Genomic DNA, 25,010 nt, shown 5'->3' with positions numbered 1-25,010 from the left:
TATTGGACAGAACTTGAAGTTAGTAATTTGTTTAAAAATGTTATAGATTTTGGTTTTTTGTATCTTTGTGCAATATATGACAGAACTTGTTTACAAATGCTATTGTTTTTTTCCAGTGCAGTATCTGACAGAATTTTGGATTTTTACACAGTAGTGCAGTAGGTTAGATTTTTGTTCTTGCTTGTATGCTGCACAGTTCACCTTACAGCAGAGCAGTTAATATTTATTCACAATGTAATTATCATGCCCTTTATTTCAGTTATGCTTAGTATTTTATTCCCTTTGAATTCATATCTTGTTTACTCTAAGAGTAAGTGTCTGTTTAAATGCTCTCATTATAACAGTTTTGTTGGTAAAAGTGCAGTTTTTTTCATGTAAATCCTGTAGGCCACTTTGAAATATTTTACTCATACTTGTACTGCTTGATCTCATTAATATTTTGACAGGTGATTTTAAAGTTTTTGTCTTATTTTATTACAGTGTTAAGTAAATAAATAAGACCTGTTTTCCTTAACTGTTGTTTCCATTAATCTCATTAGTAAGATACAATTAATATCCTATTATCAAACCAAGCTAGATCAATACGACTTCTGCAAACACATTTTTAAAGGATACAAAACATCATCTAATTATCATTATCATCAAAGTCCCAGAAAATATTGAGATATAATTTTTTGCCAATAACGTACTCCCCTACACTGAAATAAGAAGCATTAGAAGCAGAGTAAAAACAAAAATCATATTTTGGTTGATTTGAACTAATGCAATGTGTCAGCATCATTAAGCGATTAAACACACTAAATTGGATAAAAGTTAACTTAATATTTCTCCAATTCCTAAATGATGCAGTTAACCTTAAATTATGTTTCAAGTTCAAGTTTATTTGTCAAAGTAGTGTCATCCAGTGTTATTAAACCAATTTGCTATGAGTAGCCCTATCGAAAGCACCTGTCTGCAGAGAACAGGAACACAAACCCACCAACAATCCTAGGAAAAGTCTGTTCAAATCTCAGTGAAAGGTTTTACTTTCAGAAACACAACAATTCATGAAAAAAACAGCCTAATAACCGAAAAATGAACTGTATAGTATTACACCAGTATTAAAGACATCAGTACCTCACAAATGATCTTTAGGATCATGCCTTTTGTTTTACTAACTAAGGCACAGTAAGAATAAAACAAAAAAAAAAAAGAAATCTAAATTGCTCAAAACTGTAAGAAAAAGTCTGTAATAATATAGTATAAATATTATGATACATTTCATGGATTTTAAATGTTCGAGCATAATTTCTTATAGTCATGTGCAAAAGACTGGACACAGCTGGTGAGATTAGAAGTTTTATTGATTTTCTAAGTAAACAGAAGTTAACACAACATTAACACAACAAGAGTGAACAAAGAAAAGTGTGACAGATTTCTGTAAATTTTAATGAACAATCATCATTTAATTGTTGAATTTAATGATTTAGAAAAAATAAAATACCAAGAATTTTGCACATAACTATAATTACATACAGTGAGCAAATCAGTTAGTTTTAAGAATCTCACAACACATCCACCACAGGATTAATTTACAAGTAAAATTTATTACTTAGGAATTATCATAACAAAAGTACTTCTTTAATGAATCAAGCTAAGGCTGGGTCAATACTTTGGTTACAGTAACAAAATAGCAAGACACAGTAATTTTAAAGCTAGCTCTCATTAAAAGAAGTAATTTATGGAATTGTTACACACTGCATGAATTAAATTGGCTAACAAACCAAAAAATGATAATCCAGATGTATCCTTACACATCATTTTCTCCACAACAAATCTTACTGAAAATAATTATAAGGACAACACACAAAAGGATGTCACCTGCACCTGTATATAATAACCACATATTCCTGCCTTCTTTAACCTTTTCATTATTCAGTCTGTGAAAATAACTAGGTATCCAGTACTTTAGAGATCTTTATATAGACAACATTTATGCTCCTTTTGAACTGCTATCTCATATAAACTGCTCAAAATAAAATAAAGGAACACTTTGAAAACACATCAGATCTCAATGGGAAAAAAAATCATGCTGGCTATCTATACTGATATAGACTGGGTAAATGTGTTAAGAATGAAAGGATGCCACATTGTTTGATGGAAATTAAAATTAACAGCCTGCAGAGGGCTGAATTCAAAGTTGTACTCAGTAGTTTGTATGGCCGTCACGTGCTTGTATGCATGCCTGACAACGTCGGGGAATGTTTCTAATGAGACGATGGATGGTGTCCTGGGGATCTCCTCCCAGATCTGGAACAGGGCATCACTGAGTTCCTGGACAGTCTGAGGTGCAACCTGGCGACGCTGGATGGACCGAAACATAATATCCCAGAGGTGTTCTATTTAGGTCAGATGAGCGTGGGGGCCAGTCAATAGTATCAAATATTTCATCCCCCAGGAACTGCCTGGGTACTCTCGCCACATGAGGCCGGGCATTGGCTTGGACCAGGAGGAATCCAAGACCCACTGCACCAGCAAAGGGTCTGACAATGGGTTCAAGGATTTCATCCCGATACCTAATGCCAGTCAAAGTGCCGTTGTCTAGCCTGTAGAGGTCTGTGTGTACCTCCATGGATATGCCTCTCCAGACCATCACTGACCCACCACCAAACTGCTTGCTGAATGATGTTACAGGCAGCATAATGTTCTCCACGGCTTCTCCAGACCCTTTCATGTCTCTCACATATGCTCAGGGTGAACCTGCTCTCATCTGTGAAAAGCACAGGGCACCAGTGGAGGTCTCAGACAACCCTCATGAAGTCTGTTTCTGATTGTTGGGTCAGAGACATTCACACTAATGGTCTGCTGGAGGTAATTTTGTAGGGCTCTGACAGTGCTCATTCTGTTCCTCCTTGCCCAAAGGAGCAGATACCGGTCCTGCTGATCGCTTAAGGACCTACTACGGCCCTGTCCAGCTCTGCTAGAGTAACTGCCTGTCTCCTGGAATCTTCTCTGTGCCATTGAGAGTGTGCTGGGAGACACAGCAAACCTTCTTTCAATGGCATGTATCGATGTGCCATCCTGGAGAAGTAGGACTACCTGTACAACCTCTGTAGGGTCCAGGTATTGCCTCATGCTACCAGTAGTGACACTAACCATAGCCAAATGCAAAACTAGTGAAAAAACAAAAGTGAGAAGGGAAAAATGCCAGTGGCCTCCTCCTGTTAAACCATTCCTGTTTTGGGGGTTGTTTCGTTTTTGCCCCTCTAATGCACCTGTTGTTAATATCATTAACACCAAAGCAGCTGAAACTGATTAACAACCACCTCTGCTGCTTAACTGACCAGATCAATATCCCAGAAGTTTCATTGACTTGATGTTATAGTCTGATTAAAAAGTGTTCCTTTAATTTTTTGAGCAGTATATAAATAGCTAAGCAACATGTTATTTTTTCTATATACAAGATGAAAAATATTTGGAAAAATGACACACCTAACTTGCATCAGCTATTAAGTAACGTCTGTTCCTATAGCAAATACTAGCTATACACTGAGCACAAGACCTGAACTGTGATTTCTGCCATCTGGAATCCATTTCACTTGGATTTGCTTGGAGTGCTATACACTCACCATTTTGGTGTATGGTTTCTAAATATCTTTTGGATTGCCCTGGATGTAATTTCACTCCTAACTCATTAATATCAATATTTAGAATAACACCAGATGGGATAACATTATCTAAGCGAAAATCTATATTGGTATTTTATGCTACATTGCGCACTCAAAGACTCATATTGCTTAATTGAAAGAATTATGTACCTCTTATAACTTAGTGGGAAAGTGATGTTTTACATTATCTTAAACTGCAAAAAATTACATTTTTTTTCTGAGGAATGGTTTAAGATTTTTTTAGAACATTGCAAGAATTCCTTAATGTTACTATAAAACAGCTTGATGGGACTTTGCTCGATCTTTGCTGTATATGAGGAATCATATTGGATTTTTTTTGTGCCATATGTTTTCCCAGCCATGTGTTCTTCTTTCAGATTGACAAATTTTGTATTTTTTTGGAAATGCAAGGGCTGTATTGCTGTCATGTAAGCGCATCTTTGACACAATTGTGTGTTACTGTATGATTTGCTCTCTGAAACAAAATTAAACAAATAAAAAAAAAAAGTTCTATTATTATGTTCTATTATCTGTTATGTAGCATCACTTAGTTATATAGCTATTACGCTAACAAAGTAGCAGATGATTTTGTGCAACGAGTTTATGCCACGTTTTTGTCACGTTTTAAATCGGGCTTATTTTAAAAATTACATATATATGTTTGGCATCATTCTTTTTAGAATTTATCGAACTTTAATGTGATGTTGTTAGATTTTCAGATTCTTATTCCATTTTTAAATTATAAACTAAAAAATATCAAGAACTCACGTCCTACGAGACAAGACTTTGTGCCAAGAGATTTAACCACGCCCAGGGCTGGAAATAAAAGTCAAAGAGTAGGACAGCTACTGTACAAGCTTTTAAATGCTCAAAGCGCTGGGCAAGAGGCAGGTCACGCAGCATGGCAGCAGCAAGCCATCAGCTGATCGAGCAAAGAGGAGGTAGAAAAAAAACTATTTGTTTCTCACTGTATCACCGTTTAAGAGGGGGTTTTGGAGGAGTGACCGTGTCTCCTTGGGGTGCGTTCAGCCCTCCTCTTCACAACGCAAGCGGCAGAGATGCAAAGTGACTGGCGCATAGTGCAGGCTGGGGGCGTTGGCGAGTGAAGCGAGCGGGGGGAACGTCCCAGTGTGCTTATAAACTGACATTTTAAACTTTTTAAATGTAACTTTGTATTTTTCTAGAATTATTAATGACTTATAATAGTATACAAAATAATTATTAATATCTCTCTACCTTTATATTTTCAAATTTTGTAAGGTTTAAAAATGTTTATTGAAATGGTTGTGTGCACAACCAAAATAATTCCAAATGGGGTCAAATATTTAAAATTATCAAAAAACACATAAATAAGAAATGGCTGTAAATAAACCACACACTACCAAATGAAGGGACATAGCAAAGCAAAATCACATACCCAGTTAGACCTCTGTAGATTTTGTCCAGGCTCTCTATTCAGGTTGCTGTTACTTATCCAGTTCCAAAAAAAGTAATATGCCATCCCATCCCATCTCATCTATTATACTCTTTCTCTCTGTCTCTGTCTCTCTCTCTCCACTTTGGGATCTCCTTCTCCCATCAGTAAGTTCTATCCCAGCTCAAATCTATAATTTAAACTATTTAGGACAATGCTTCTCAACCACTAGGTCAGGTTACAAGTTGATATTGTTTATAATGGTAGTAGGTTGTGAAATATTTCATAGTGGAACCATCCTTCTCCCCCCGACTCTGACAGTCCTGCTCAAATCACCAATGGAGACTCACTGACAATCTTGTTCAAATTGACAATGGGGGGCTCCTTCCAGCCCTAACGACTGCACTCAAAACACCAAGGGAGACATCCCAGTGGGTCATGAAGACACTTACATGAAAAACGGTGGAATACAACACAAAAAAGGATGAGAAACCCTGCTTTTGGAGACTTAGAGGAAGCAGCCTTTAAACTTAACCCTGTGGGTTACTTCCCAGGCCAATGACCAAATCACTTCTAGGGTGGTACTGGTAAAATCCTAAAACTATAAAGTTACCACAACAGAAGACTCTCTAATGTAACCTGCTGTAACTGCACTCCTGACCTCTAACTAGAAATTAAAATGATCGAAAATACTGTCCAGTCTTCCTTCTTTCTGTTTAATGTTGTAGAATCCTACTTATCCCTTGTGGAATCTCCCTGCTGCCACATTGGCTTACAAGAGCCGAACTGGCCTCCAGCACATCCTCTAAGGACGCATTCTCCCCTTGATGATGTGGTGAGAATTCACTTCTGAGGCTATCTGTGTGCCTATAGACATGGACAGATTTATTGGTAACCATACAGCTCATTGAAAAAGTGCTGTATGCCTCCTGAAAAGTTTTTGAATGAAAAGCAATTGGCCTATTAATGTCATCGAGTAAAGCAAAGAAAGTGTGAAAAGAGATAGTGAAAAGAGATAAAAGTATTGCTTGTTCTACAAATATATTCTAAAATGGCTTGGACACATTTGTTGGGAACCCTAGAAATTTTCATAAATACTTGTAGAGTAATTTTTTAAAATAGCCATTTTCTATAATTAGTCTAACACATGTCTCCAATCATGCAACCAGTCATTCAGCCTATTTAAATGGATAAAAGTAGTCACTCAGTTGTTTGGAGTCATTGTGAGTCCCCCATTGAACATGGAAGAGAGAAAGCAAAGATGAGAATTGTCTGAAGTGATCACAAACAAAATTATAGACAAAGCATGTTAAAAATTGTACACAAAAAGCCAAGGACAACTTCCAAAGAGGTACAAGTTGAACTCCGATGGTCAAGCTCCATCAGTGTCTGACTGCATCGTCCGTTTTTTTTTTTTGAGTGACAGTGGGCTCAATTGAAGAAGACACGGGAGGACTCCATAGTTGAAAGAAAAACATAAAAAAGCCAAAATGCTTCTGGGAGAATGTCCTTTGGACATATGAGATAAAACTAGAGCTCTTTGGCAAGTCACATCAGCTCTATGTCCACTGATGAAAATATGATGCTTTAAAACTAAAGAACACAATACCTGCTGTGGAACATGGAGGAGGCTCGGTTATATTTTGGTTTGCTTTGCTGCACCTTGAACAGGATGCCTTGAGTCTGTGCAGGGAAAAATTAAATCTCAATACTATCATTACAATCTAGCATGAAACATACTGCTCAGTGTTAGAAAGATCTGTCTCAGTTGGAGGTCATGAATCCTCCAACAGGATTATTGACCCAAGACATACAGCTAATGGCTAAGAACAAAACACTGTATTATTCTGAAGTGGGTGTCTGTGAGCCCTAATTTGAAAGAACTGAGAATGCAGTCTGGAGAAGGCACCTTTCAAACCTGACACAGTTTTAGCAGTTTGTTCAGGAACAGTGGGCCCACCTGTTAACAGGTGCAGAGTTTGCAGTGATTGCTCTAAAGGTTGTACAAGAAAATATTAGGTTAAGTGTCCCATCATTTTTGCCAATGCCAATTTCATTTGTGTTATTATTTGAAATATTCTACTGAATAAAAACTCTAAAGCAAAGTCTGATTTTTGTTTAACACATAATAAACAATGATTGGTCTCAATTACTTTTGTCAGTTACAAGTTATTTCAGAGACAATTGTGGGTTCTTCTTTTCTCGTGGAGCGGTACCAACAAATTTGTATACCAATATCCTCTGGTATTGGGTTTCTGCTTATTTCTCTAATGTAAACTGCACCCTCCCTTTGTCCACTTGCTCTTCTGGCAATTCCTTTTCAGTTAAGTAATTCTGCACACTAGCAAAATTTGACTTGTTAACAGACCAGCTGGAATACAATTTTTTCTAGATAATGTAGCAAGAAATGTTTCAGGAGTCATATCCTGTATCATCCAAAAAAAAAAATTCAGACATCCTCAACTGATGCTTATGTACAATACACTGCTGAAATTGATATTGTTAAGTGAAAATGCCAAATAATGATTTCTCTAAAACAATCAACATTAAAAAGCAACAACTCTGTTAATTGTGTCATTCACATATTTAAAGACATAACGTCTGTTAAAGAGTTTGGATGGGATGCAACTGCTAGGCAAATAAATTGAATTACTGAAACAATAATAATCTGCTTGCATAATATGAATGAACAAGCTGCAGTTTTACACCTTTATAGTCTCTATTCCCAAGAGCTCTGTGCTATCTGAAAAGCTAAAAGCTTTAAAGGAAGCCAGCTACCACTACTCAGTGAGCCAGAGTTGGGAGGTGGAGGACGAAGCTTGCCAGGAGGAGTGTTGGTGGACAGAAGAGAAGACAAGACAGTGAAAGAAAAGAAGAAAAGAAGTGTGCTTTGTGTACTGTATTTGTGCTGGGAACTGTGCCGTTAAGGTGGGAAATGAAGGAAAACATTTCCCACATGGAAAAATAAAAAAGGTGTGTGCTAAAATTGTGTCCGCGTCTGATGTTGGGTTAGTAGCTACAATACATATTAACAGTTCAAACAAATAATATTTTATAGAATTTTAACAATATTAAATCATAAATGCCCATTTGCCATCACAATAATGTGTCTCCATGATGAGTTATTTGGATGAAATAAAACAATGATGAAGAAAATACCCTAAATTACTGCAAAACATTTCCCTGCAAAGGTGTAGATAGATAGACAAATAGATAGATAGATACTTTATTAATCCCCAAGTGTAAAAAAATCATATGAGATATTAAGTTTCCTGTGTTGTGATAGAATAATAAAAGTTTTCAAACTCATACCTGTACAGATTTTATAATAAGGGCAGAAACAATGAAGCTGAGTACTAATGATCCTAAAATCATAGAGCTGAAGAACTGCAAAACCCATACCAGCAGTAAGCTTCCTGCTTGTACCATATACAGGTGGGTCACCTGAAGAGAAGCATATTATAAGTTTAAATTGATATTTAAAATGATTTTAGATGACAAATTACACCTACAAAACATGTAATACTTACCATAATACTTGATGACTTATGAATTGTTTTCTTTTAAATCTGTCCTTTATTTGTATGTAATATTTTGATCTCTCTGCTCTTTTCTGTTGTTTTTATCATTTGGCATATACCAATGCTATAGCTTCGATACAAGTTTACTGCAAACTGTGTTTCGCTACATGCAGAATAACTGTTTTATTTAATAATCTGAAAAACACATTGCGGCTTTCTATCGTGAACAAATAAAAATATCTAAAGTATCTATTCATTAGACAACAACCTAACAATACTGACACCTAATAGTTACAGAATTCAAAACCATTTAACATGAGGTGGCAAATGTGAACAAATAAATAATTTTCAGAAATGAAATGTTCAGTTCATTAAATGTTATAAATCAGAAGGTTCTAAACAACATGTAATTTCAATGTTATCAAGAGCAATAACAAATATGTAAATTGGTATGATATTAATTGCCTAAGTAATTCCTGGCATATGTAGTTTTAAGGTTAATTCAAAAAAGGAATCTTCACAACTGTTTTGTTTTGAAGTACACCTTTCACAACCATGACTGCTACTGCATAACATTTTTCAACTAACTGTCACTATGTTCTAGTTATTCATTTGTTCTGGATAAGTCACGCAGACCTTGATCTAAATCATATTTTACCAGAATTTCAGGATTTAGTTTTTACAGCCTAAGAAATATGAATGGGAATATATACCTGTTAAACAATACTATTACAGACAGGATATCCCAAAAAAGTTCTCCTGTATTAAACAGCAATGTAATAATATGCAATAATCAGATTTTATATACAGTAGGTTAAGAAGTGGTATAAAGTCCTGTGCTACACCAACAAATAAAGATTTGTCTAGTAGAGCACAGTCAAACCACAGCAAAATATTTCAGATGAAACAATTCATGCAAGTTAATCAAATAAACATAATTGTGAAAGCTAAAGAGTGTTCACAGTTAACTTTAGTCTCTCTACATTTCTTGCATTTATCATTGTATGCAACATGTATACCAATGAATTATCATTCATTCAAATTGGCCCTCAACCTATAAAATATAACAGAATTAGATGCAATACATAACTGAGTTTATGTACACTTTAATATTTAAAAATGATGGTTACCTTTGTTGATGAAATCAAACCAATACTGTCCAGAGTAAACAAGGCTAGTGCTTGCATAAGCAGTATGAACTGATTAAACTGCCAGGTCAATGAAAAAATAAATGTAGAAATAAATATTACACTAAGAGCCAGAATCTAAAAAAAAAGGAAAAAACAAATATTATATCTCATCTTCCATGCTCCATGTAACTGTTTTATTTTAGAGCATTACAATGTTACACTCAATGTAATTATATCAAACTACAGTATGCAAACTATTTATTAAAAAAGAATAGACATTAAACTCGTTAGTAATGCAATGAAAGAATGAGTAACAGCATTCCTGTCATTCAAGATCTTACTAACTCAGACTGATGGAGGAACCGACGGCCAGACAGACAGACAGATACTGTCGATAGATAGATCTTCATTGATTTCCAGAGCCCTCATAATCGTAATTTTAATCTAATCAAAATCCAATATAATCTTACAAAATTTACATAAAAGACTTATTTTTAAATAATGAAGTCTTTTTTACAAAGTTTAGAATTAACCATTAAAGTTTGTTATACATCTGTAAGTATTTAAAATTAATTACAGCAGGTGGTTTATTGTGTATGGAGGTACAAATAACTCAATGGAAAAATGTCTCTCGGGTATTGCTCACTCACACTTCTATAGGTGCTTCTCTGCCTTTAAACAAAACAGTTAAAGCAAGATATGTGATAAGTTACATGGCATATGGAAGTGGATCAAAGTTGGATGAATGTGACGAGTTTCACCAAGGCAGAGAAAGAAGAATATTGAGCTTGTGGGTTTAATTAGAGTGGAAGCAGTACATTTTGTGCTGGAAAAAAAATGGAAAAACAGAGTTCATTTGGATTTGTGGAGAGAATGTCTGTGAAGAGTAATGAAGATGCCAAAAGGAAGAACAAAACTAACTGGAAAGAAAACTTCTTAGTCTCTAACTAGTCAACTACAAGAATGGACAAAACTAATTAACATTGTTGAAAATTGTTCTGGAATGTAAAAGTATGACTACATTTATATGAGTTACTAAAAATAATAATTAAAAAGGTAAAGTAAAACATTCTTACATTTTTTCAGATTAGTAAAGGACAAAAGTGTCCAGAACCATTTATTTATGAATTTAAAAAGTAACATTTCAAAATTTGAACAATTTCAAAAGACAGAACTCTATCATCTGTCACTAGCCTACATGACGAAGAGTATTCTAAATGTATTTAAACAAACTGAACAATTCTTCTTATCATAAGTATGGTGCTGAATGTCCAGGAATAAATATGTGTATGTTTGTGTATGTGTGTGCATTATAGTCCTTGCTATGCAATGTAAAGCACAAGTCAAAAAATACTGTATAATTGTAGAAGAAAACCATTCTCAGTGGGATTGTGTTTGACATGCTGGAGCCATGAAGGGTAGCATAACAGCTGCATTAATAGTAATAAATGTAAAAAATCATGACCTGGTCTAATAGCAAGGTAAAGGAAATTAGTTATGTCAACTAATGATAAAGCAAAAAAAAAATCAAAAATTGCTCAGGATTTGAAAATAAAAAATACATGATAAAAATACATAATACTATTATAAAAATAGTTTTCAAAACTATTGATTAACTTTACATCATAGATTGCTACTCACGTTTTTGTACTTACTTGGTTCAGTGGTTTCAATTGGGGTCTCAAGTAATAAGTTATGGCAGCTATTTGAACTGAAAAAAATGGAAGAGACCAGTTCTCTCTAAGAGGAATTGTAAATTCTACTCGAGTTGTGTCAACTCTGAAAAAAAAACACAATACAGTAGCTGCATCCCAGAAAAGGAGAATGGAATGCTGTGGTTATGAGTTTGTGCTATGATGGATTAGAACCCTATTCAGAGCTGGTTTCCACCTTGAACCCAATTCTGCAAGGAAAGACACTTTTATCATTGCACTCCAGATAGACTAAATATTGGCCCTTTAAACTAAAATCTCAGATTACCAACAATTCATGCTTTACTGAACTACATAGCTCTCAATAGGCTGCTTCATAATTTCAGTTTCTATTATTTTAAGTATTTGTGTTTAATATTGTACTATTATTTAAAAGTATCCTAGTGTACGTGCAATGACAACAAATATACAGTACAAACAGGATACAGCTCCATAACAAAAAAAAAAATGACATTACGTCATACTGGTCATGTCCTCAGATTGAATTATGCAAAAGCAATGAACATACAGTACATACACTAAACCTTCTTCAAGATGGCCTGGATTCCTCATAAGAAACCTATGATTCTACATTTGTGCATGAAAGTTTGTGAAACCTTTAGAATTTTTCCATATTTCTGCATAAATCAAAAGTTACTGGAAACGTTTAGTTGCAGTTATTGCAGCGAAGGGGAGTCACACCAGATACTGAAAGCAAAGGTTCACATACTTTTGCCACTCACAAATATGTAATATTTGATCATTTTCCTCAATAAATAAATGACCAAGTATAATATTTTTATCTCATTTGTTTAACTGGTTTCTCTTTTTCTACTTTTAGGACTTGAGAGAAAATCTGATGATGTTTTAGGTCATATTTATGCAAAAATATAGAAAATTCTAAAGGGTTCACAAACTTTCAAGCACAACTTTATAATGACAAAATGCATTAGTTTATGCACAGACAGTTAAAATCAGCAAAGACAGCAAATAGTGTATCAGAAAACTCATAATCCTCTGTTTTAAATATGGTGGTACGTTTGAGTTCATGTCAGATATCTAAGACACTGAAATGATGTCTTATGACAGTCTATATTTTATGATCACAAGCTGCATACCTCCAATGAATAAAGTGCTAAACAATTAAACGCAGTTCCTATTTAAACAAAGGCAAAAGACATTTAATTACATTTCAGTTGTGAAACCAAAATTATTTTTAATTTGTTTTACTTTGTTTTCTATATAATGTACAAGAACTAAACAGTAATTAAAAACAAAACACACACCTACCTATCCATCTTTCATTCATTTTTTGTAACCTAATAAGGACTATATGGGGCAAGATCCTTTTCATCTACAGTTACTACAGAGCAGGATTTGGTGCAGTGATTAATAAATACTTAAAGTGTCATTGAGATTTATGCTCTGAATAATCATGCAGAATTTTTTTTTTTTCAAAATTTGCATATTCAAACATATTGTGCATTTAGTCTGTGCTTATGCACACATATAAATATATTTTAGGAATATCAAAAACAATATCAGCCTTCAGAAAAGGTCTTGTTCAAATGTCAACATCCAGAGGCAACCATAAAACAAAACAGAACAGAAAGTGAGGCACAAATATCTTTGGTTTAACCATGAACTTCACTGGATGTTCTGGAAACAGAGAGAAGAAGGAAAGTTGTATTTTGGAATGTGCATAATTCGTTTCACAAATTCTTGAAAACAAAATTAGAATTAAATTATAAACAAAGCATTTAATACATCCCTGCCATCTGATTGGATCTCAATATCTGTTTTGTTGGAATAATTAATCCAAGTTGGAATTTCTAGCCTATGCACTTCTTCTTTAAGCCAAGTCAACTGGGAAGTGCTGAACAGCCAAAAATCTACCAATAAAAAAGAAAACTTGTCCAAAATTTACTGTGCAACCGGAAATTCTTTCTTATGATGTGCTGCTTTTCTGTTCTTTAAAAGCTTTTTGTTTAAGAAGGTAAATCAACGATGAAAGTGAAGATAAATGCTGTTTTTCTCTAATGTTCAAATGTTTTGTTCTTTTATCAAGGCATGTACAGTATGTCTTGTCAAAGCAGTTAGCAAATAATAAAGGTTACAATGTAATAGTATCTATTTTAGGTAGTGCGTAATTTACAAAAATACAGATGAGATGGCATTACATCAAAGTACATTTACTTATGTACCTCCAAACACAATCACAATGGGGCAGTTAGAGTTGTCATTCCACAAAAACCTTTTGACTTTTGTCTGTTGAAGGCAGACTGAGTACTCATACATAAATTAAAGGAATACAAGTGAAGAAAGTAAATATTATTCAGTAAGTGCCTATAATAAAAATTGACCTGATTTCCAAGCATTATTAGGAGGTAATTTTGTCTGTTATGCCACAATTAAATATAACTAATAAAAACATGAAAATATAGATTAACTGAAAGATTATTCTTGTTTAGCTTATACTCCAACCATAGTACAGTACACAATTTACCTGTAGTGCACAGAACAATACTGACCTATCACAAACAGGTAATAAATAACGTAACATCCCCAAACCTACTTGATCTAACTGAAAGTTGCAGGTTGATTATGTCAAAATAAGTTACCAGTAAGTTTAAAAACAGGTATGAGATACCTTGATAAATACTGTCTGCTGGGGAATAATATCAAATATTAAAGATGCAGTACAATTGTGTTATTTCAGGGTGATGCACAAAAGCAGTGACTCTTTTTATTAAAAAGAAATTATAAAAAAAATATACTGTAAATTGAAAACATAAAACTCAGCATTGTGATGACATAAATATTTATGAGGTGATAAATGTTAACAAAAATTATCCTGAAAATTGGAATCTAAACATTAAAAAGTATTACAATTAAGTACCCTACTTGCACCAACTAACATAGTGAGAAATAATAAGTAATTCAATTCAACAGCTACAGTATAACATTATGGTATTATTACACCTTTCAAAGCTTCTGTTAAAAAAAGTTAAATCAAAGCAGATTAGATAAATACTTATACATTTCTTTCAAGAAATATGGGGGTAATGCACATTATAAACATAATAATAACTCACCTGTTTATAATGTACCATAAACCAGCAAGCATGCCTGCTAGCCATGTCCCACTCAGAAACCAACTTGTTGCATACAGAGCTATGACAGTTATTGTTTGGAGACCAAATACAGTATAAATGTAAAAGTACACAGGCTCCAGATAGGTCTACAAAACAAGAGTTGAACAAATTTAGCATAACTATGAAATATACTTTGATTTTATTTAAGTACAAATAATTGAAAATGTGATTTTCTTAAAAATTCATTGTTGAAATTACACAAATGTATTAGCCTAGGATGAAGATTTTTTTTAATAAGAATAATTTTTCATAGCCTTTCTTTTAATATGCTAATGATTCAGTTATGAAGTAATATTAGAATTCAGCCTTGTTTTGAAAGGCTTATGGTGGATTTACTTGGTGATTAAAAAAAAAGTCTGGCAATAAGTGCAAAATAAAGAGAAGCATCTAATAGTCATCTGATTGTCTTGATTAAAAAGTGGAAACAAACCAGGAACTGTTTTATAATGTAATCGTACACTAAAACAATCAATAGAAAGTTCAGTTCCTAACCAGGCAGCAATAAGTGCAAGGAAAAACCTACTATGTACAATACAAAAGCACCAATACTTAAAAATAATAATGCAATGGATCACATGTAATTCATAGCAATGATACATAAAAATCTTAAAAACAAATATTTTTAGGAATATTGGGAACCAGTGTCTAGGAAATGAGACTGCTTATATAAATAAGACAAGCAAATTTCAAAGTGTAAAATCATAAGCTTGTCATTTTACAACTAAGGAGTAGTATTTATAAGTTTTACAAAAAAAGTATTAGCCCCTTCCCCCCAAAAGGAAAATAATCATCATGAAACATCTATCCTTTACAACAGTTATTCTTATCATTGTCAGTGCTGTGACAAAAAGTGCTCTGCAAGTTGAATAGTTTCAAAAGGGATATGTGAAGAAGAGAAATTGAATATGAATATGCCTTGTCTTTTTTAGTAATACTGAAACCACAGCCATGGAGGACATCTGATTGTTGGATAGTGAAGATCCACACATGACTCAATGTGTATAATGCTTGAATCTACAATGGCTAAGAGGTTGATATGTGAGGGAAAGAGGTGACAGACTTTTCTAAGAAATAAGAATATCAATGCTGTTTCATTTAGCAAAAAAAAGTGATCACTCTGGCAGCTTTATTTCTGTTTCTGTATTATTTCTGTTCCTTTTCAAAAGTATATATAAAATAAATAGAAGCCACTTGTAAAAACGAATTTCCTTCCCACCTTTTCAATTTGCCTCACAGAGCTGTGCAGCTCCTCTAATGCCATGTATCTTTCTGCCCTTTGTGAAATGTACATTTAGCTCTGGTTGTACAGCTAAAAGAAAGATAAATGCATGCCTATTAAGGTTAAATATTAATCATAAGATTTAAATCACTGTGGGACCCCAATCAAATGAACCCCAATTCACCGAGGTCCCATATTATCCGAGGTGAACCTCTAAGTGCAATACACTAATTTGTAAAAGCTTTGCCATGAATATTGTACTAAGCACGAAAGCACTATACTTTTAAAGATGATTGCACAGAGCGAGTGGTCAAGGAGCTAGTGAATGTGGAAAACTGGGCGTGACTCACTCACTCCTACTCAACTGCACCCCTTGGCTATTTCCAGTGTGTTGCCAGCATTGACCGTGTGCACATGCTCTTCTGTTTCATTCACTTTTGATTTTGGTGTTTATACATTTCTGTAGTTCACTAACACTTTATCTTGAATATCACAATGAGTGGGAAAAGGAAGCCTGTTGCAGTATCCTTACCAATGAATTTATAATCTGCCATGGCCATCCATTTTGTCCAAATTTTCAGTTTGCCAACATTTCAATCTTATAGCAGAACACTGATATTTTAGAGTTCATACATACATACTAAAGTTCAAACATTTAAAATCCTCCCATTTCTTATTCCACAATATTATACTACTCATTTATGCATTTCACTTTATAGTGTGCCATGGAAAAGCTGTAGTTACTGCTGTAGCCTCACAGATTTAAGATTCATTGTCTTAATCTGGGCCAAATCACTGTTTGTCTAAAGACTGTGTGTTCTCCTCATGTCTACTTGTATTTTTCTCCCAGCATCTGTAAGACTTCTGTGTATATAGAATAATCTAATAAATTGCTTGTCAAAGTAACATAATTTGATAGTGCACACTAATACAGTATAGCAGAAATGCAAACTGGTTAAGGTACAGAAATGTGATGCTCTGAACAGTGGGGAAGGTGTAAAGATGAGACATGTTGAAAAATAAAAAGTGTCAACATTTTATAAAGATTTTTAAATATACCAATAATTGTTTTACTCAAATTCAAGCCTATAGAGAACAAAGTTACTTAACGCATGTAGATCACAATTTTAATAACGAACTTAGGTAAAATTGTTTGATCGTGGATATGCAACAAAGTTCTAATGTAATAGGTAAGTCTAACACTAGGAGTATTAAAAAACATATTTCATATCAGAAATATCACAACGTATGACAGACTGAAAAATGTCTGAGGAGAACCACAAAAATTCAATTAAATATTTCTGAAATGAAAAAGTATGTATGTATGCAAAAATACATCTTTACTCATTTACTCTTATGTAACAACACCTCAACACCTTCTTTTGGTCTTCATAACACTTAATAAAACATCAACAGTTTACTCATATCTGTGAAGTGTGGCATATTGACAAGATAGTAAAATTACATGTTAATATGAAGAATTTAAATGTCTTATACTAAATATGTAACATCAAGAAAAATGTGCCCCATTTAAGCCTCCTCAGACCACTCCAATGTGAAGTTTTGTTAGTAGGTCACATTGCAGAGATAAATAAACACTTTACTGTTGCTTTGTAAGTGTTATGAAAACACAAAGATGTGTTTATGTTAAAGTCTTGTTACATAATGGTAAAGAAGTAATATATGCATTTTTACAGTACCTAAACTAAAGCATTACCAAAAGTATAAATGCTAAGTAACTATAATCCACACAGAAAGGTATTAAAAACTATTTTTACTGCAATGCTTACTAATTCAACTAATCATTACCTTCATTGGAAGAATGTGATAAAAAATAGCCAAAACAACCTCCTGATAAATGTTCATTCTTTGAAGAATATTAATAGTTCTCCTTGATTCTGTGATATTATCATTGATTAATTCATATAAACCTAAGAAAAAAGATATTTTTACATTATACTAAAATATTAAAATATAAAATTAACATTCTTTTACATCTATTCAACAAGGTAAATAATGAAATATTTTAGCAGATCAGTGTTAATTTAATAATGTGCTATATTAATCTAATTAGGCTGTACATTTTATGTTAATAATGTGTATTTAAAATGAGTGGAAGAAAGCATACCATATATTATTTAAGGACAGTTTTGCCATTTAAACATTTACTATCAAAACATTTACAATATGCCACTCATACTCTCAAAATATTACAGCTGAATATTTTCTCTGATAAAGCTTTAAAAGTTTAATATGGAGTACTTTAACTACAATATAAAAAACCTTTAGATTTATTTTATATTCAATATGTGTTCAAGGGAGAAGTACAGAGTAGTTTTAAACACTGAATATTTTTTTTCAACTGGAGTGAACAATGACTAAACAGAAAATGAGCCGTTTAAATCTTATTATTTTACACACTAGACTCTACTAACACAAATTAACTTAGTTACTACTACTATTCCTCAAGTGATCAATAAGGCATATGAGAACATTCACAGTGTTGTTTATATCCACTGACGTTAGACAAAGTTAGGTTAAAAAAAGATAGACAAAGATGTAATTATACAACAATAAGACAAGATCAAGATTTTAAGTAGGGTAAGTTACTAGACTGGGGTAAACAGAGCTTGTAAATGTAATTTGACTTTGGAAATGCTGCTCTGTTTACCAGGTGTACTGTAATTTAAGAGGAATATTTGCAGTGATCAATGTCAACTAACAACAGCTACAGTGAATTCAGAAAGCACTCAGACCCCTTCACTTTCTGCACACTTTATTGTGTTGCAGATTAAATTTTAAATTAATATATGTGTCATTGTTGACCTATAATGACAAAGTGAAAAAACATTTTAAGAAAGGTTTGCATTTATTAAACAGGTCTAAATACCTTCTGAATCCACTGTACAGCAGCACCTTAAACACAATTGCGAAATAGAGGACAGCAGTCTATTGATTCCAAGATCATCATCATCTCCAGAGAAAAAAAAATCCATGCTAAAATGAAAATTCTAATCTTAGTAAGATTATGAATAATTATTTATCAAGTATATTAAATATGAAAAGTTAGAAAATAAACTTCACAATCTTTGAAATATAACTTGAAAATGAAGTCCAACATCATATGCTTACTAACAAAAAAAATTAAGCCAAGACTTAAAAAAATAATATTACATTATCCTGTATATTGTATTGTATTGCATTGTATAGGAATAGCATCATAAGTTTCTTACCTTGCTGAATACTTGGAGCATTTAGCATTTGCTTATAGTATGAATAGTAAAGTCCGCATTCAGTGCGAAATGAAATTTCCCTTTCAACTTCCTAGAACAAGGATAACAGAAAAGAAATAAAATTAAACAATATACAGTATATCTAAACAGTACTATTTGTAGAATCCTTACTTTTGGTGTCTTTTTTATAACAGTTCAGTCTCATGAGTGTTTATAACAGTGAACAGTTGAAAATAAGCCAATCTTTAAATTGTAAATATTACTGTAATATATAAAGATGACATTTTTTTTTCGTAAGTTAAGTTCAAATACCCAACTATATTCTAGAAACCATCAATACTATTTACTTAATGCTAAAATTCTGCATAAAGTTTACATTACTAGAGACTGGAATACTGTATGACCACTTTACAATATAAAATGAAAGATATTCATTTTGGACAATAAATATATCACAAAAAACACATACTACTGTATGTTACGCAGGACTTCAATGCAGGATGAAAGCTGAAATATAAATCACACATTAAAAACAATTCTGAAAACATTCAGTGTATCTGAGTGAAATAAAAAAAAAACTAGAACTAAAATATAGGCTAAATTTAAAACATATTTGATGTTTTGACATGCAAGTACAGTTAAGTATCTGCATATTTTTATTAAAAGAAGACTCTGAGCCTTTATTCAAAGTAGGTTTGAGGCCAGAGGATGTTAGCAACAGATGGCAGAACCAGCTATTTAATAGATAGAAGCACATGGAAACCAGGTAATGAGACAGAGGCCAGAATGTCAGTTCAATGGGGGTAGAAAGAAGCTGGAAGGTAGACAATATTTCCCTGTTTAAATGCTAACAAGCAGCACACACACCCTAACTTGGAGTTGCAACATGTGCTTTTTTTGGGAATAAATAATTCAGAAGATGCCTAAAAGATCTGGATTTTTAAGAGCAATCAGTGATGTTGCAACAAGAGGTGATGTCAGAGAAAGATCTAGCCTGGTATCTGTGTGACAAAAAAGAGCAGGTCATGACTTAAGAAGTGGATGTAGTGCTTTACCCAATATCGCCCCAACAGGGAGTATAAAGACTTCTCATGGTAAAAGAGGTTTCATTCTAAACTGGAAGATAGTTGCCACCCTACCAGTTAGTCAGAGGGTTCAAGACCTCTTCAGGAAGATCCAGTGTAGCACCAGGAGCTTTAATTGTGTTTTCCATTTTCTATGTCCCTTCCTTATTTGCCAAATCTAATCAATTATTAATTAATTATTGTACAGTCTATTTAAGCTTCCTTGAAATTATTTTAGAAGTGCTGGGTCAACATGAGAGTCTTCTGTTTATCAGGACTGACATTCATATCTTAATTTCTGTCTCCATTAAAGGAGATTGTTTTCCTTTTTAAACTGATGCCTTTCTGGGAGCTCCATCTGTGGCTTGGTTCTACTTACTTTCCTTACTTCAAATAGAGGAGTTGGCCAGAATCTTAACAGCCAAGGTCTATTCTGGCAAGATTTGACATAAGTCAAGAACAGATCCTAAAATATGTTTTAGCCCATTGCAGGAAACACTGTCACTGCCCAATTGCTTTGTTTTTGGCAAACAAATCTTATACTTAAGCTGCAGGTACTTTTTCATTTACACTTCAACTAACATGTACGTTCTCTTCACAGGGCCTCTCTTTGGAAACCAGTTTCTGTGTCTCATCTGATAAGAATGAACCTTCACAGTCAAATGACATCCAAAGATGTCTCAGTATGGTACTTTTTGCTACACCTAGTCGGTGCACAAAGAACCATAATTCAAGTCTGATGAAAAAAAACTTTGCATGAACTGTCAAACAAAAGTTATGGGATTATATGCACCAAAGAAACCAAAGTCAAAATGTCCAATAGTTTATGTATAACCCATTACAAGCATCAGCTCTCTGTTTGGCATTATCTTCTGCTTTATAGCAGGACCTCAACTGCCAACACTGTGGCCATAACAAAGGCTGAATGAACCTTTTACTGGTAACCTACAGACAGATTGTAGGAGTGGAAGATCATAAGTAACACAGCTGGACCTGAGTATTGCATTGATTCCCGCCTTGCCAAAGCATTACAAGGTGCACAAGCCTGATAGGCTGTATGCAAATCAACATGTTTGCCTTGCTGAAGAAGGGAGTAGACTGATCACTGCTGACCAAGCAGACATAATTTTGATGGTAGCAAAAAATGACTTTTGTGTGTAAAATCCCAAAGACTGCACACTGCAGTATAACCCAAAGTCATAGGGTATGAAAAGCCAAAAGAGAGACAAAAGCATCTAGACAAAGAAAAACAAAGTTTGGTGACAGCCCTTCCACAAGTATTAGAGAAATAAGCTTTCCACAGATACTGAAGGAATAGGGACAAAATGCTGCCTCTACCCAGAGTCAACAGTACCATAAGTACACCTACATTGACTCCAAGAACTACTTCATTGGAACTGGATAAAGCCTGGCAATGCACATATAATTAACATATATGTTTCTGGTTACTGCTGCTGTCTTAAATGAAAATAATAACCTGTGTTAAGGGTTATCTCTTTAGCCATTCTAAGTTTCTCCTTCTATATTCAGCAAAAACACTAAAGTGACCGTCAAACAAACGCATGCATCCTTACAGAGTGGCTGAAAGTACTCTCTACATGTAGGCTATGAAGTAATCACTATGCTAAGAACTAGCAAAGAACAGATCCATCTAACCGGCTAAAAGAAAAGAATTGTGGAAAAACACTTAGAAGTCTGTTCTGAATTAATAATGTTTCCTGGTTAATTCTTTAGATTAGAATTAAGGAAACAGAATTCACAGGTTTGGTGCCCTTTTCTACAGAAGCAAAAAAGATAAAACCATGCTAACAATATACAGTATGTATGTATATACAAGCATATTCTTGCTTTGCAAGATTTTGTTAAGCAATCTAGTTGGAAACTCTATTGCCATCTCACCTAAACATCTCCATGCCTCCACTAGTATATTGTCCGAGCCAACTGCTTTTCCATTTTTCATCCTCTTCATAGCTTCCCTCACTTCTGCCTTGTTGATTCCCGGTGCTTTGTGATTTACTATGTCCATTTCATCCAACCTACAATATTTCTCATTTTCTATATTCAGGAGTCCTTCAAACTACTCCTTCCACCTTTTCAACATACTCTCCCTGCTTGTCAGCAAATTTCCATCTGCATCCTTTATCACCCTGACCTGAAGCATGTCCTTCCCCACTAGGTCCCTCTGTCTGGCCAATGGGTACAAGTGTTTTTCTCTTTCCTTTGTGTCTAGCTTCTCAAATAGCTTGGCATACCTTTAACATAGCCTTCGCTACCTCTCTCTTCACATTTTGCTGCATCTCTTTGTACATTTGTCTGTTTTCGGCATCTCTCTGGTTATCCCAGTTCTTTTTCGCTAACCTCTTCCTCTTTATGCTTTCCTGTACTACCTCATTCCACCACCAAGTCTTATTGTTTTCATTCCTCTGCCTAGATGTTACACCAAGCACCTTCCTAGCTCACTCTCTTACCACTTCAGCAATGGTGTTCCAACCATCTATCATGTCTTCAACAGCACCCAGCACCGTTCTCACTTTTTCTCTGAATTTAAAACAACAGTCTTAACCCACTCTCTTCCTTGTTTTCACCTCAAAATTCACCCCGCGTAGCACCAATCAATACTGTCTAACTACACTATACCTTTCAGTATCAAATCTTTTTCACATTGCATCTCCTACTTAGGACATATACCTGTGTGCACCTTTCTCCACTCTTATATGTCAACCTGTGTTCCTCCTACTTCTTAAAATATGTATTCACCACCTCCATTACCATCCTTTTTGCAAAGTCAACCACCATCTTCCCTTCAACATTTCTCTCCTTAATGCCATACCTGCCCATCACCTCCTTATCACCACTGTTCCCTTTGCCAATGTGCCCATTAAGATTCACTCTAATCACTTTTTCTTTCTTCTGTGGGTATACCCTCCATTATTTCATCTAACTCAGTCCAAAAATCTTCTTTCTCTGCCATCTCATATCCCACTTATGGAACATATGCGCTGATGACATTTAACATTACCCCATCGATTCCCAACTTTATTAATCTGTCAGACATTCTCTTCACCTCCAAAACACTCCTAACATACTCTTCCTTTGCAATTACCTCTATCCCATGTCTCTTCCCATCCACACCATAGTAGAAAAGTTTGCACCCACTTAAAATGCTTCTAGCCTTACTCCCTTTCCACTTGGTCTCTCATGAACCGAGTACACCTACTTTTCTCAGATCTAGCATATCGGGCAGCTCTCTCCCTTTACCAGTCAAAGTGCCAATATTCTAAGTTCCGGCTCTGAACTCCACACACTTTACCAACCTCTTCTCTGCTTGTCTTGGAACCCGAGTTCCCTCTCTTGTTCTCCACCTTCTTTGGCCAGCAGTAGCATAGTTTCCACTGATACCTTGCTGGATAGCAGCATCAGTGGCAGTCGTTGGTTACCCTTTCCTCAACCAGTCTGTTACGGACATTCTGTTTCTCATCTGTATGTTTAACTTGGCACAGGGTTTATGCCGAAAACCTTTCCTGATGCAATTTTTGCTTTTTAACATTTACTGTCTTGTCACAACGGCACATTTGTTTGTTGTTAAGGAGCTGAGAAAAAAAAAATTATTTAAACTGGCAGCATAGCAACTTTTTTAGAAATCAATTGATCATGAACCCAACAAATTAAGCCTAATTTTGGAGACCTCTACAGATCAGGGCCTCAGGCTACTGCTCCAGTATGCCCCTCCTAAAATCCATGCATGAATGTTAGCATCTATCCCTTACCCAACTCAGAGAGGTATCCGAAGAGAGAATCCAATGTGAAGTAGCTCCTTCATTGACAATGCAACATCAAGTACACAATTCTGAAAAAGCTTTAGAAAGTTCCTCAAAAGGTACATGTTATTTTTTCTGTAGTTAATAAAATATCTTTTTCTAGGGTGGCATGATGGTGCAGAGGTAGTGATGCTGCCTTGCAGTAATGAGAAAAGGGTTTGTGTTCTGCTTGGAATTTTGCATGTTCTCCATTTGTCTTCATGGGTTTCCCCAAGGGTGGTCCGATTTCCTCCCACATATGCAAATTACAGTGCATCTGGAAAGTATTCACAGTGCATCACTTTTTCCACATTTTGTTATGTTACAGCCTTATTCCAAAATGGATTAAATTCATTTTTTTCCTCAGAATTCTACACACAACACCCCATAATGACAACATGAAAAAAGTTTAATTGAGGTTTTTGCAAATTTATTAAAAATAAAAAAACTGAGAAAGCACATGTACATAAGTATTCACAGCCTTTGCCATGAAGCTCAAAATTGAGCTCAGGTGCATCCTGTTTCCCCTGATCATCCTTGAGATGTTTCTGCATCTTAATTGGAGTCCACCTGTGGTAAATTCAGTTGATTGGACATGATTTGGAAAGGCACACACCTGTCTATATAAGGTCCCACAGTTGACAGTTCATGTCAGAGCACAAACCAAGCATGAAGTCAAAGGAATTGTCTGTAGACCTCCGCGACAGGATTGTCTCAAGACACAAATCTGGGGAAGGTTACAGAAAAATTTCTGGTTCTTTGAAGGTCCCAATGAGCACAGTGACCTCCATCATCCATAAGAGGAAGAAGATCGAAACCACCAGGACGCTTCCTACAGCTGGCCGGCCATCTAAACTGAGCGATCAGGGGGAGAAGGGCCTTAGTCAGGGAGGTGACCAAGAACCCGATGGTGGTGGCAGCATCATGCTGTACGGATGTTTTTCAGTGGCAGGAACTGGGAGACTAGTCAATTTAAAGGGAAAGATGACTGCAGCAATGTACAGAGACATCCTGGATGAAAACCTGCTCCAGAGCGCTCTTGACCTCAGACTGGGGCGACGGTTCATCTTTCAGCAGGACAACAACCATAAGCACACAGCCAAGATATCAAAGGAGTGGCTTCAGGACAACTCTGTGAA

At 34.7% G+C, this 25,010-nt stretch overlaps 1 protein-coding gene across 1 annotated transcript in view; it reads right to left on the bottom strand.

The window, feature by feature from the left end:
- dpy19l3 (dpy-19 like C-mannosyltransferase 3) overlaps positions 1-25,010 on the bottom strand; it is a 122,974-nt gene that overhangs the window by 83,863 nt on the left and 14,101 nt on the right. The window contains exons 4-9 of the mRNA XM_039763169.1: positions 19,011-19,101; positions 17,587-17,708; positions 14,499-14,644; positions 11,368-11,491; positions 9,713-9,847; positions 8,374-8,505 (exon numbers count right to left, since the gene is read on the bottom strand). Coding sequence (XP_039619103.1) covers positions 8,374-8,505; positions 9,713-9,847; positions 11,368-11,491; positions 14,499-14,644; positions 17,587-17,708; positions 19,011-19,101 — 750 coding nt within the window. The remainder of the gene's footprint in view (positions 1-8,373; positions 8,506-9,712; positions 9,848-11,367; positions 11,492-14,498; positions 14,645-17,586; positions 17,709-19,010; positions 19,102-25,010) is intronic.

Source organism: Polypterus senegalus, chromosome 9, assembly GCF_016835505.1.
Source record: "Polypterus senegalus isolate Bchr_013 chromosome 9, ASM1683550v1, whole genome shotgun sequence".
In the NCBI taxonomy this organism is placed as follows: domain Eukaryota; kingdom Metazoa; phylum Chordata; class Cladistia; order Polypteriformes; family Polypteridae; genus Polypterus; species Polypterus senegalus.
Note: the sequence above shows the minus strand (reverse complement) of the source record. Positions and strands in the feature narration are given on the sequence as shown.